General features: G+C 34.8%; 1 protein-coding gene across 1 annotated transcript in view; it reads left to right on the top strand.

The window, feature by feature from the left end:
* The window catches only part of CNTLN (centlein, centrosomal protein), a 263,928-nt gene that overhangs the window by 60,865 nt on the left and 190,103 nt on the right, over nucleotides 1–12,960 (top strand). Inside the window, exons 5-6 of the mRNA XM_014542362.1 lie at nucleotides 6,467–6,601; nucleotides 7,195–7,374. Coding sequence (XP_014397848.1) covers nucleotides 6,467–6,601; nucleotides 7,195–7,374 — 315 coding nt within the window. The remainder of the gene's footprint in view (nucleotides 1–6,466; nucleotides 6,602–7,194; nucleotides 7,375–12,960) is intronic.

Here is a 12,960-nt window from a genome sequence, read left to right as displayed (position 1 = left end):
ACATTGGCAAATATGTTTTCCCATGCAGTGGGCTTTCTTGTTGTTTTGTTGATGGTGTCTTAGGCTGTGCAAAAGCCTTTTATTTTGATGTGGTCCCATTTGTTTATTTTGTCTTTAGTTTCCTTTGCCCTAGGAGCTGTATCAGTGAAGAAATTGCTTCGGCATATGTCTGAGATTTTGCTGCCTGTGGGTTCCTCTAGTATTTTTATGGTTTCCTGTCTTACGTTTAAGTCCTTTATCCATTTTGAGTTTATTTTTGTGTATGGTGTAAGTTGGTGGTCTAGTTTCATTTTTTTGGTGCATGTATCTGTCCAATTTTCCCAGCACCATTTATTGAAGAGACTGTCTTGACTCCATTGTATTTTCTTGCCTCCTTTGTCAAATATTAATTGAGCATAGTCATTTGAGTCAATTTCTGGGTTCTCTATTATATTCCATTGATCTATATGTCTGTTCTTGTGCCAGTACTAGACAGTTATAAGAACAGTGGCTTTGTAATGCAGCTTGATAGCTGGTATTGAGTTCCCACCTACTTTGTTCTTCTTTCTCAGGATCGCTGCAGCTATTCGGGGTCTTTTTAAATTCCAGATGAATTTTTGGGGAGTTCATTCTAGGTCTATGAAATATGCCATTGCTATTTTAATGGGGAGTGCATTGAATCCAAAGATTGCTTTGGGTAGTATGGACATTTTAATGATGTTGATTCTACCAATCCATGAACACAGTATGTTCTTCCATCTGTTTATGTCTTCCTCTATCTCTTTTTTCAGTGTCCTGTAGTTTTCCAAGTACAGGTCTTTTACCTCCTTAGTTAAGTTTATTTCTAGGTATTTTATTTTTTTTGGTGCAATGGCAAATGGGATTGTTTTTTTAGTCTCTTTTTCTCTAAGTTCACTATTGGTGTGTAGAAATGCCATAGATTTCTTGGCATTAATTTTGTATCCTGCTACATTGCCAAATTCCTTTATTAAGTCTAATAATTTTTTGATGGAGTCTATAGGGTTTTCTATGTACAGTATCATATCATCTGCGAATAAGGACAGTTTTATTTCTTCTTTTCCAATTTGGATGCCTTTTATTTCTTCTTCTTGTCTGATCGCAATGGCTAATACTTCCAGTACTATGTCAAACAGGAGTGGTGAGAATGGGCATCCCTGTCTTGTTCCTGTTCTTAGGGGAAATGGTTTTAGTTTTTGCCCATTGAGTATGATGTTGGCTGTGGGTTTGTCATATATGGCTTTTATTATGTTCAGGTATGATCCTTCTATTCCCACCTTGCTGAGAGTTTTTATCAAGAAAGGGTGTTGGATTTTGTCAAATGCTTTTTGTGCATCAATTGATATGACTATGTGATTTTTATCTCTCAATTTGTTTATGTGATGTATCACGTTTATTGATTTGCGGATATTGTACCATCCTTGCATCCCCAGGATGAATCCTAGTTGGTCATGGTCTATGATCTTTCTGATGTACTGCTGGATCCGATTTGCTAGAATTTTGTTGAGGATTTTGGCATCTATGTTCATGAGGGATATTGGCATGTAAATCTCTTTCATTGTGCTGTCTTTATCTGTCTTTGGACTTATTTTAAAACTCAAGGCCTGGTGCACGAAATTCCTGCAAGGGTAGGGTCCCTAGGCCTGGCTGACGATCAGGGCCGATCTGTGTGGCAACCGGTGGGGCGATCAGGGGGCTCCTGCAGGCACCTGCCTTGGCTGGCCTGATGCCTGCAGGCTGGGCGCAGCTCCTGTGTTGACTTCCCTCTAGTGGTCAGTGCGCATCGTAGCGACCAGTCGTTCGCTGTTCGGTCAATTTGCATTTTAGGCTTTTATTATACAGGATGGCTACTTTTCACTTCTCCCTATAGGAAGCAGAAAGGGATTTTTCTCCAATCTTCCCTGTGACAACCAGGCTCAAGTTCATAAAACACATGAAAGGTTGGAGCTCCCCTAGGACTGGCCCTCCTGGACTTTTTAACTCTCAAACATATCTACACTGATCCTTCAACAATTCATTAATTATAGATTAGGTTTTTCCTACCCTGGTACTGGTTACCCATGAAGTTTTCTGCTCCTAGATTTCTGCTCTGGTAACTTGTGATTCTCTATATCTGTCTGTTTGACTCTCCAGTTTTGGGAACAGTTGTTTGCCCTATGACCTCAGTTATCTGATGAATCTAAAAGGAGTTGTTGATTTTCAGTGTGTTCAGCTTTTTCATGTGTTGAATAGGAGAGATGACTTCCAAGTTCCTTACATGCTGGGTTAGAAACCAGGAAGTCCCTTCATTGTTTTTTGTTGTTTTACTGAATATAATTAAGTAGCTCAAGTATGACAACTCCTTTAGCTTATGTAACTCTTAAATTACTAGAAAGTTCACCCCAATCAATTTAATAACTTAAAAAAATTAAAAATATCTAGCTAATAAAATATAAATGGATAAATACACAAATTACTAGAAAGTTACACAAAACACACACACTATGTTTTTAGCTGCTTGCACAAAAATTTTTATAGAAGTGCAGTCTAATATAACATAGTTAATTGATAATTGTGTAAGCATTTTCATATAACTTCTTTTGGTAAGACTATGCTTTAGCCTTTTCACTGTCAGTTATAAAATAAGTCATATAATAAATCCCCCTCCTAATATTGTATTAAATAATATGACTCTGCTAATAACCTATATATTGCTTTAATTAGATGATGATTGCTCTTTAACATTATATTTCCCTGTTTCCTTACCTTCTTGGAAGCTCAAAAATAAGTTTAGGTTCTCAATTACAATTAGTTCTCCTACCCCATCCTCTTTCTCCACTCACCATTTATTTTAGTTGTGATTTCATTACTTATCTGTTTTTTTATTAAAACTTTCATGTCCATTTAAAAGTAGGTTATATAAATAATATATTAACTTTGCTCAAGTATTGCCTGATAGAGTTTTAAGTTTTATGCTGCTGCTCCGCCTTTTTTCCTGCTTCATACTCACTATCATTCTCTCCTTTACTCTATAGACTTCTCTTGACCATGATGTGAATTATTAATTTCATGGCTTATTCATAATAAATTATTTGTTCCAGACATACTTTCTCTTGTCACCCTTTTTACTTTATGGTTCCTCTGAGTTCTTTTGCTATTTTAATATTAACCCAAGCCAGACCATTAAGAATGTACTCTATCTAGAAAAGTTAATTGAAAAAGTCTCATAAAGCTAAATTATAAAATGCACTGTAATTGTATATACCTATGCTTTTATTATTTAAAGTAGATCATTGAGGGCATATATTCTTAGAAAAATATTTTGAATTATACTAAATTTTACAAATCTTTGAAGACTTAATTTATCAATATTCCTCTATTGGGAGTACACCTTTATCTAATTTATTACTTTAATGATTTTGTAATATAATATCAAATTTATCAAACTAATTACCAGAATGTGATAGTTTTGGTTAACTAATTTCCCACTGTATTATGCTTTTTTATTCAAAAGTTAACATGATTGAATTTATAGTTCAGTTTCAATCTTATTCATAAACATTTAATAATTTGGTTTGGGAGACAGTATGAATACATAGAGGAAAAATTAGCAAGACTAGATAGTATATTAAGTGTCACATAAATAATGTAGGCAATACAGAAATTTAGAAATGGCTAAATTTCTGTCATAGTTAGGAAAGACTCATAGAGGAGATAGAAATTGAATTAGATGATGGATAAGACTTAGATAAGAATAGAAAAATGGGCTATGAATTGTGGATAGGCCCTATTTATGGATCTGTTTTTATGCTGCTTGACTTATGTCAGACTCATTTTGATATAAATAGGAAATGGAAATGAAAACCATGTTGAGGTGTCATTTATATCTATTGGATTTATAAAAATTAACAACCTTGAGTCAAGTGTTGTTGCAAATGTGGAGCTGTTGAGAATTCTTGAAGTGCATCTAGCCTATGACCTAGCACTTTCACCTGTGAACATATATAATCTAGAGCAATGTTTTTCAACCTTTTGTTAATATGATCCCCACATAGAAAAAAATTATTTTAATTCATGAGTCAGTATACACTCATAAAATAAATGTTTTATATAATAATAGATATCCTTCTATGTCTATTAAAAGTAAAAATGTAACAAAGTTGATATTAAATATGACTTTTATAATATTTGCACAAAATAGAAATTCCAAATTAAACACTGCCAGAAAATAGGAGATATTTCATTTAATATATAAAGTGTGTCTGCTTCTTTCATACGTATATTCTTATGAGCATAGTTTTTTTTGGTAAGAATTTGAGCATATCACTTTGATATTTTTTATTGTATTCTATTCCACTTAAAAAATGCTGATTATGATGACCCATTACTAGATTACAATTGATTTAATTACCCATTACTAGATTGCAAACTGTAATGTAAATTGAGCAAAAATAGCATGCCACAGAATATGTGTAGTATGGTTTAATTTATATAAAGTTCAAAAATAAGCTAAACTTTATAATACATTAAATAGGGATACGTAAGGTGTCCCAAAGAAATGTATTCATACACATTGAATAATTATAAAGGCAGTGGTCATTAAAATAAATTTCATTTTCAAAATTGAGCTATCAGATGTTAAAGTCTGTATACATTTTTGGGACACTGTGTATATGTCTTCAAACTATAAGGAAAAGCAAGAGAAGAGTGAGAACCAAAGTTTCAGGACAATGCTTACCCCTGTAAGAGGATCAGGGGACATACTAGTACATGAGCCTTCAAAGATAATGATAAAGTTGTCTTTTTCAATTGGTTGTTATGGATACAGGGCTGCTCTTTTTATTGTTTCTTAATACCTTACACACTTATCATGGATTATTTTTCTATATTCAGTTATGTATCACATAATAACCTTTAGGTCAGTGGAGGACCACATATACTACAGTGGTCCCATATGATTGTAATGGAGCTGAAAAATTCCTATTGCCTAGAAATTTTATCATAGACATCATAATGTGGTAGCACAGCGCATTGTGTGTTTCTGGTCATTCTCATGTAAACAAACCTACTGTACTGAGATTCATATAACAGTATATAGCACATACAATTACAGTGGTAGGCCATTCCATATAATTTTGTGTAAGTGCCTTCTATGATATTTACGCAAAAATAAAATCGCCTAATGGTGCATTTTTTAAAACATATTTCTATTATTAAGCTGTCCATTACTGTATTTAGTGTTTAAAATACTTTTAAGTAGAAGTAAAATAAAATCAATTTACATTATAGTTTAAAGAAATTAGAATATAGGAAATACCCTCGTTTTATTCCTTAGACTCACATTTTTCATCCTACCCCTGATTCATACTTTAAGTTCATCCCCAAGTCCTTTAGAGAGTGTTTATTATCAGTAAATATGGAAGTGCAAAATAAAGTGAGATTTAGGGATCATATGACTGTCAGTGATAGATCAGTGATGGAATAAAGGTTATAGGTTTCTACTGAATATATTACTTAATAAGAAAACAATGTGCTGATATCTTGGTTGAAAGGCAGATGGGGCTTGAAGGAAGGATGATGTTAAGAATGACTTGGAGGCTTTAAAAAAATGTGTATAGCCAGCTAATAGGATTTAATAACTATTAGTTGAAAAAATGGATGGATTGACAAAAGTTGAAGAAGTTTAAGAAAGAGATAGTATCAGAATATGGATTTCAGTTGTATCATGTTAGTTTGAGGTGATAGCAGATAATCCAAGTGGAGGTATTGTATAGAAAGTTGAAAATGTGGGTTGGTGATTAGGAGAGAGTCAGGGCTGGATTATAAATTATGTAGTCCTTTCAAACATCAATGAGACCATAAGCTATGAGGGTGGGTACATTTTCTGAGAGAAAAGCTATAAGGAGAGAAGTGGGAAACTAAGAATTGAGTCACGGATACATCCTTCAATTCAGTATCATTTTGATATCTCTGGCAGGTAAGAAGAATATTCAGTTAAAATTGTGAATTTTTAAATATTCTGAATATTCTTTCTATGGAGCAAGATATTTTTGGTACCAAATAAAACATGCTATTTTTATTCTTTTAAATTATTTACACCTTCAAAAAAACTGTAATTGTTTCATTTGAAGATATTTTCTTTCAAATGATACTCAAAAGTATAATACTTATGTTAGTTAATATGCATTTTCCTTAATTGGAATATTTTGTTTTTCTCTTATTACACACCTAAATCTTAAAAGTTTGCTTTCTGATTGTGGCTTAATATTTGGTATCTAGTTTTTATGTGGTCTATGTTTTAAACTAATAAATAGATACTGTACTTGGAGTTTACTTAAAAACCTGTGGGCATATCACAGGAAGAAAATGAGCATTGTTATTATGAAAGCTAGTTAATCCTTACATTTTAATTAAGATCTGAATCGTTTTAGATGACATAAATTTTTCTTAGAAAAACGAGCTCACCAATAACTGATTTCTTTTTTTAAAGAGAGAATCAGCACTAAAACAGGACATAAATGACCTTGTAAAGCGGAAGATTGCAGTAGATGAAGAAAATGCTTTCTTAAGGAGAGAATTCAGTGACTTGCAGAAGAAATTTAAAGATAAAAGGCAAGAAGTTAAGGTGTGTTGACTTGTACATAGTTTTATAGTACTATTACTTTGAAGTTCTACTTTAAGCTTTGTCAGCTTTTGTGGCACAGAAAGTGACAACCTTGGAGGAAAAATTGCCTGAGGCTCTGATGTACCACAGTTTTCTCACATTCAAAAACTCTGAGAAAGATGCTTTAAAGCTAAGACTCCAAGCTTGATAACTTTCAGATAAATAGTTAATGATGGAAATGGAGCTAAGAAAGTAGGAGTGTGAATATGTGGCTTCTTGTAATTAGATTCTGATGGGACTGGCATTATTAATTGATAAAACCCTGGGAGTATATGTCTGTATGAGTCTCAAAAATAGCTGGGGACAGCATCAAAGGCAGCTTGATCAATTAATGGTCTCTTTGCAAATGTGTACTCATCAAAGCTGTCATCCAGTGAAAAAATATGATCTATCCACCTGCATGAAAAGAGGCCAATAAAAGTATACAGGTGACCTTGGCTATCAAATATAGAAGAAGCTGCTGTGAGGGTAAAACTGCACAGTTTATATTTGCTGATTGGTGCTCACCATTTTTTTGTTTGTTTTTTTATCGGCCCTATGGCACTGTTCTGTAGGACAGTAAAGAGTGTATACAGAATAAGGAAGAACAAAACAGACTGGTTATAAAAGACCTGGAAGAGGAAAATGAGAAATTAAGTACCCGCTGTGTTGACCTGCTAAATGACCTGGAGAGACTGAGGAAGCAGGAAGCTCATTGGAAAAAAGAAAAATATAGCATTGATGCAAAAATAAAGGTATGCAATCAGAATGGAATTAACCCTGTGATTTTGGACCTAACTTCTCACGGGAAGTTTATTATATGTTGTTTTCTTTAAATAAGTTATATAGTCAGATCCAGCAATGGGACTAGTATTAATTTATATTCCTTCACTTAAGACCCACAGCTTTTTAAAAATTGATGTTGCAAAGCAGGAAACTGACTTCAAATATTTATCTATAATATAATCACTAAAAATAAATGATACTGCATTTTGAAAGAAAACATGTTTTAGAAATATTAGTATCATGAATTTTTACTCTTTTCAGTTAGGGCTTAAATTTATAGAGAAAGGCTAGAATTCATTGGAATATAGCTTTAAAACTATTTTCAAGGCCTTTAAAAAAAGTTAAAAAAGCACAAGACAGTTAAAAAAATACTCATATGAGTTTTGAAGATGGTGTTTTCTTTGGCTTAAGAGGGCCTATTCATAGTAAGATCTTATTTTATAGAATATATAGGTGCAATCAGTCTTTATAATATTCTTACACTCTTTTGATCAGTATTTTTCAAAATAATATGTTTTTGTGACTTTCTTGGTCTTGGGAATGTTATGTTCAGTTTTTCCCATCAAATGTTAGGTTTTTCTTTTCCACAGATTTTGTTGAAAAGGCCAGAAATGTATTTTAGTGCTAGCAAATATGATAGTCCCTTTATGTATACACACATAAAAAAGAATATATAAAAACACACATATATATTTATTTTTTTCTTTTCAGCATTTTTCCCATCTGTCTCGGTTCTAAAAATTAGTACATTTTCTGAAATTTTCTAAGTCATATAATTATATGCTGCTTCTTTCCTCTCTAAAATATTAATTGACATATAATTTACATATTTTGTATTGAATCCATTTAAGTGTACAGTTCAGTAGTTTTAGTTTATGCATAGTTGAGCAACTATCGCCACAATTAATTTGAAATCATTTTCATCATCCCCAAAAGAAATCCTGTAACCTTAAGCAATCACTACTCATTTATCCTTAGCTCCACAAAGGATTAGTAGATAACCACTAATCCACTTTCTTTCTCAATAGATTTTTCTATTCTAAACATATAACTAAAATCATAGTATGTGATCTTTTGTGACTGACTTCTGCCACTTAGAATAATGTTTTCAGGATTTATCCATGGTGTAGCATGTATTAGTGCTTCATCCTTTTTTATTGTTGATTAATATTCCATCTTAAATATATTCAACATTTTATTTATCACTAGTATATGGACACTTGTGTTATGAATAATGCTGCTCTGAACATTTGTATACAATATTTTGTATATACATACATATATCTTCATTTTTCTTAGGTACATAACAAGAAATGAGATTACTGAGTCTTAGTGTAACTCTGTCCTTAAGTTTTAGAGAAAATGTCAGATTGTTTTCAAAAGCAGCTGCACCAAAACAATGATAACTATTTGTGTATTGTTGATAATTTTAGGGTTCAGGAGAATTTATAAGCTTACTTTTAAAAAGAGGTAGTATATGGACTGTTTCTTGAAATTCTTGGAGTAGAAAGGAAACAGTGGCTTTCTAGTCTCATTACTCAACCTGCATCCACCTGTCATTTACATTTTGCTCATTGTTGGCAGTTGGTACTAATTAAAATGTTGATCAATACAGATGTTTAAAAAAAGCAGCTGCACCATTTTACATGCTGAGCAGCAGTGTATGAGGGTTCTGATTTCTCTGCCATCCTTAACATTTGTTGATTTGTCTTTTTAAATTTTATTTATTTTTTATTATTTTTAATCTTCACCTGAGGATATGCTAACTGATTGTACAGAAAAGGGAAGGGAGAGGGAGAGTGTGAGAGAGAGAGGGAGAGAGAAAGGTGAGAGAGAACATTGATTGGTTTCCTCCCATTTGCAGTCAGATTGAGGATCAAACCCACAACCTAGGTATGTGCTCTGACTGGGAATTGAACCCACAACCCTTCCGTGTATGGGACAATGCTCCAACCAACTGAGCTTCATTGGCCAGGGCGACTTGTCTGTATTTTTGTTTTTTCTAATATATTTATTTATTTTTTTTAATCCTCACCTGAGGATATTTTTCCATTGACTTTTAGAGAGAGTGGAAGGGAGAGAGGGAGAGATGAGAGAGAGAGAGAGAAACAATGGTATAAGAGAGACACTTTGATTGCTTGCCTCCTGCATGTGCCCTGACCAGGGCCAGGATTGAACCTGCAACACAGGCACATACCCTTGACTGGGAATCGAACTTGGGACCCTTAGGTGTGCAGTCTGATGCTCTAACCACTGAGAACACTGGCCAGAGCAGGTCATGTCTATTTAATTACAGTCTTCCTTGTGGATACAAAATGGCTTCTCAATGGATTTTGATTGTATTCCCTGATGTTGAACATCTTTTCATATGTATTGGCCATTGTATGTTTTTTGAATAAATGTGTATATCTTTGGAAAAATGTGTGTTCATTTCTTTTGCATATAATCTGGATACAAGTCTCCTTTTAGCTATATAATTTTAAACTATTTTTTTCTATTCTCAAGTTTTTTTTTTCTTCTGTAATGGTATTATTTCAAGCACAAAAATTTTAACTTTTGATGATACTGAATTTATCAACATTTTGTTGTCTGTATTTTTTGTGTCATATCAGGGAAACTGTTGACTGAGCCAAGATCATGAAAGTGGACATATATATTTATCTTTAGTAGCATACATAATTTTTCTCCTATATTGCTCTTTCTCTTTATGTTATTTTTATCATGTTACTAGAGGCCTGGTGCACGAAATTCATGCACAGGGCGGGGTGTGTTTCTCTCAGCCCAGCCTGCACCCTCTCCAATCTGGGACTCTTGAGGGATGTCCGACTGCCCGTTTAGGTCCGATCCCTCTCACAATCCAGGACTGTTGGCTCCCAACTGCTTGCCTGCCTGCCTGCCTGATTGCCCCTAACCACTCCCCTGCCAGCCTGATCGACACCTAACTGCACCTATACCGGCCCAATTGCCCCTAACTGCCCTCCCCTGCTGGCCTGGTTGCCCCTAATTGCTCTCCCTTGCAGGCCTGGTTGCCCCTAATTGCTCTCCCTTGCAGGCCTGGTTCCCCCTAACTACCCTCCCCTGCAGGCCTGGTCCCTCCCCCAAATGCCCTCCCCTGCAGACCTGGTTCCCCACAACTGCCCTCCCCTGCAGGCCTGGTCACCCCTAACTGCCCTCCCCTGCAGGCCTGGTCACTCCTAACTGCCCTACCCTGCAGGCCTGGGTCCCCCCCAACTGCCCTTCCCTGCAGGCCTGGTCCCCCCAACTGCCCTACCCTGCAGGCCTGATTGCCCACAACTGCCTTCCCTTTCAGGCCTGGTCTCTCCCAACTGCCCTCCTCTGCTGGCCTGATCGTCCACAACTGCCCTCCCCTGCTGGCCATCTTTTGTCCACATGGGGGCGGCCATGTTGTGTGTTGGAGTGATAGTCAATTTGCATATTACTCTTTTGTTAGTAAAATTGTGTGCCCTGTAGCATAGATTAGTAATTTTTATTTGCTTGTCATTTAATCATGTAGGAAATAAAAAGCAGTTACCAAATATGCAGTAATATTGGCTTTTATATTTCCCCACATATTTTCCTTTATTGGAGTCTCTGTTTCTTCATATGGCTTTCAGTTACTGTTTTGCATCCTTTTATTTCAATCGAAATGATTAGCATCTCTCCTAAGACAGATCCAGCTCCATCAGCTTTTGCTTATCTATAAATATCTTAATTACTCTCTAAATTTTGAAAACACTTTTGCTGGGTATAAAATTCAATGTCATCAGTTCTTTTCTTTTATATCATTAAATATGTCCTTCCACTGCCTCCTGCTTCTATGAATTTTTATTATGAATCAGCTATTAATCTCATTAATGTCCCTTGTATATGACAAGTAACTCTCTGTTGTTGCTTTCAAGATTCTCTCTTTGCTTTTAGTTGAATTTCAAAGTTTTATTACAATGTATCTCAATATGGGTGTCTTTCTGTTGATCTTACTTGGAGTTCATTGAGGTCTTTAGGTTTTTATATGCAAATCTCATATCAAAGTTGGGAAGTGTTTGGTCATTATTTTTTCAAATCTTATTTTTTTTGCTGTTTTCTGTCTCATCTTTTGGGACTCCTATAATGTGTATGTTGATTTTCTTAATGGTGCTCCACTGACCCCATAAGAACTATTCATTTTTCATTCTTCCTTCTTTTTTCTCAGAATCAATAATTTCACAGGTTATATCTCTACTTTACTGATTCTTTCTTCTATCTGATTATATTTGTTGTTGAACCCTCTGGTGTATTGTTCACATTTTGTTATTTTACATTTTAACAACAAAATTTGATTCTATTTTTTTTAATTCTTTATTCTTTAAAGTATTACATAAGTCTCCTTTTCCCCCAATTGACCTCTCCCCAGCCACTCCCACTCTCAAGCACATGCCCTCACTCCCCTACTGTCTGTGTCTATGGCTTATGCTTATATGCATCTATACAAGTCCTTTGGTTGATCTCTTACTCTCCCTTCCCCCAGCCTACCCACTTAGGTTTGACGGTCTGTTCGATGCTTCTATGTCTCTGGCTCTATTTTGTTCATCAGTTTATGTTGTTCATTATAGTCCACAAATGAGTGATATCTTGTGATATTTATCTTTCTCTGACTGGCTTATTTTGCTTAGCATAATGCTCTTCAGTTCCATCCATGCTGTTGCAAATGGTAAGAATTCCTTCTTTTTTACAGTAGCATAGTATTCTATTGTGTAGATTTACCACTGTTTTCTAATCCACTCTTCTGCAGACGGGCACTTATGCTGATTCCAAATCTTAGCTATTGTAAATTGTGCTGCTATGAACATAGGGGTGCATATGTCCTTTCTGTGGGTGTTGCTGTTTTCTTGGGATATATTCCTAGAAGTGGGATCACGGGGTCAAATGGGAGTTCCATTTTTAATTTTTTGAGGAAACTCCATACTGTTTTCCACAAAGGCTGCACCAGTCTGCATTCCCACCAGCATTGCATGAGGGTTCCTTTTTCTCTGCATCCTCGCCAGCACTTATCGTTTGTTGACTTGCTGATGATAGCCATTCTGACAGGTGTGAGATGGTACCTCATTGTTGTTTTGATTTTCATCTCTCAGATGATTAATGACTTTGAACATATTTTCATATGTCTCTTGGCCTTCTGTATGTCCTCTTTCAAAAAGTGTCTATTTAGGTCTATGCCCATTTTTTTATTGGATTATTTATCTTCCTTTTGTTAAGTTGTATGAGTTCCCTATAAATTTTGGAGTTTAAACCTTTATCTGATATAGCATTGGCAAATATGTTCTCCCTTTCAGTGGGCTTTCTTGTTGTTTTGTTGATGGTTTCTTTTGCTGTGCAGAAGCTTTTTATTTTGATGTATCCCCATTTGTTTATTTTCTCCTTAGTTTCCATTGTCCTAGAGCTGTAATGGTAAAGATCTTGCTATGACTTATGTCTGTTATTTTGCTGCCTATGGCTTCTAAGATTTCTATGGTTTCCCATCTTATATTTAAGCCCTATATCCATTTTGAGTTTGTTTTTGTGTATGGTGTAATTTGGTG

The sequence above is a fragment of the Myotis brandtii genome, unplaced genomic scaffold, assembly GCF_000412655.1.
Source record: "Myotis brandtii unplaced genomic scaffold, ASM41265v1 scaffold30, whole genome shotgun sequence".
NCBI lineage: Eukaryota > Metazoa > Chordata > Mammalia > Chiroptera > Vespertilionidae > Myotis > Myotis brandtii.
The sequence above is the reverse complement of the archived record's forward strand: the minus strand, read 5'-3'. Positions and strand labels throughout refer to the sequence as shown.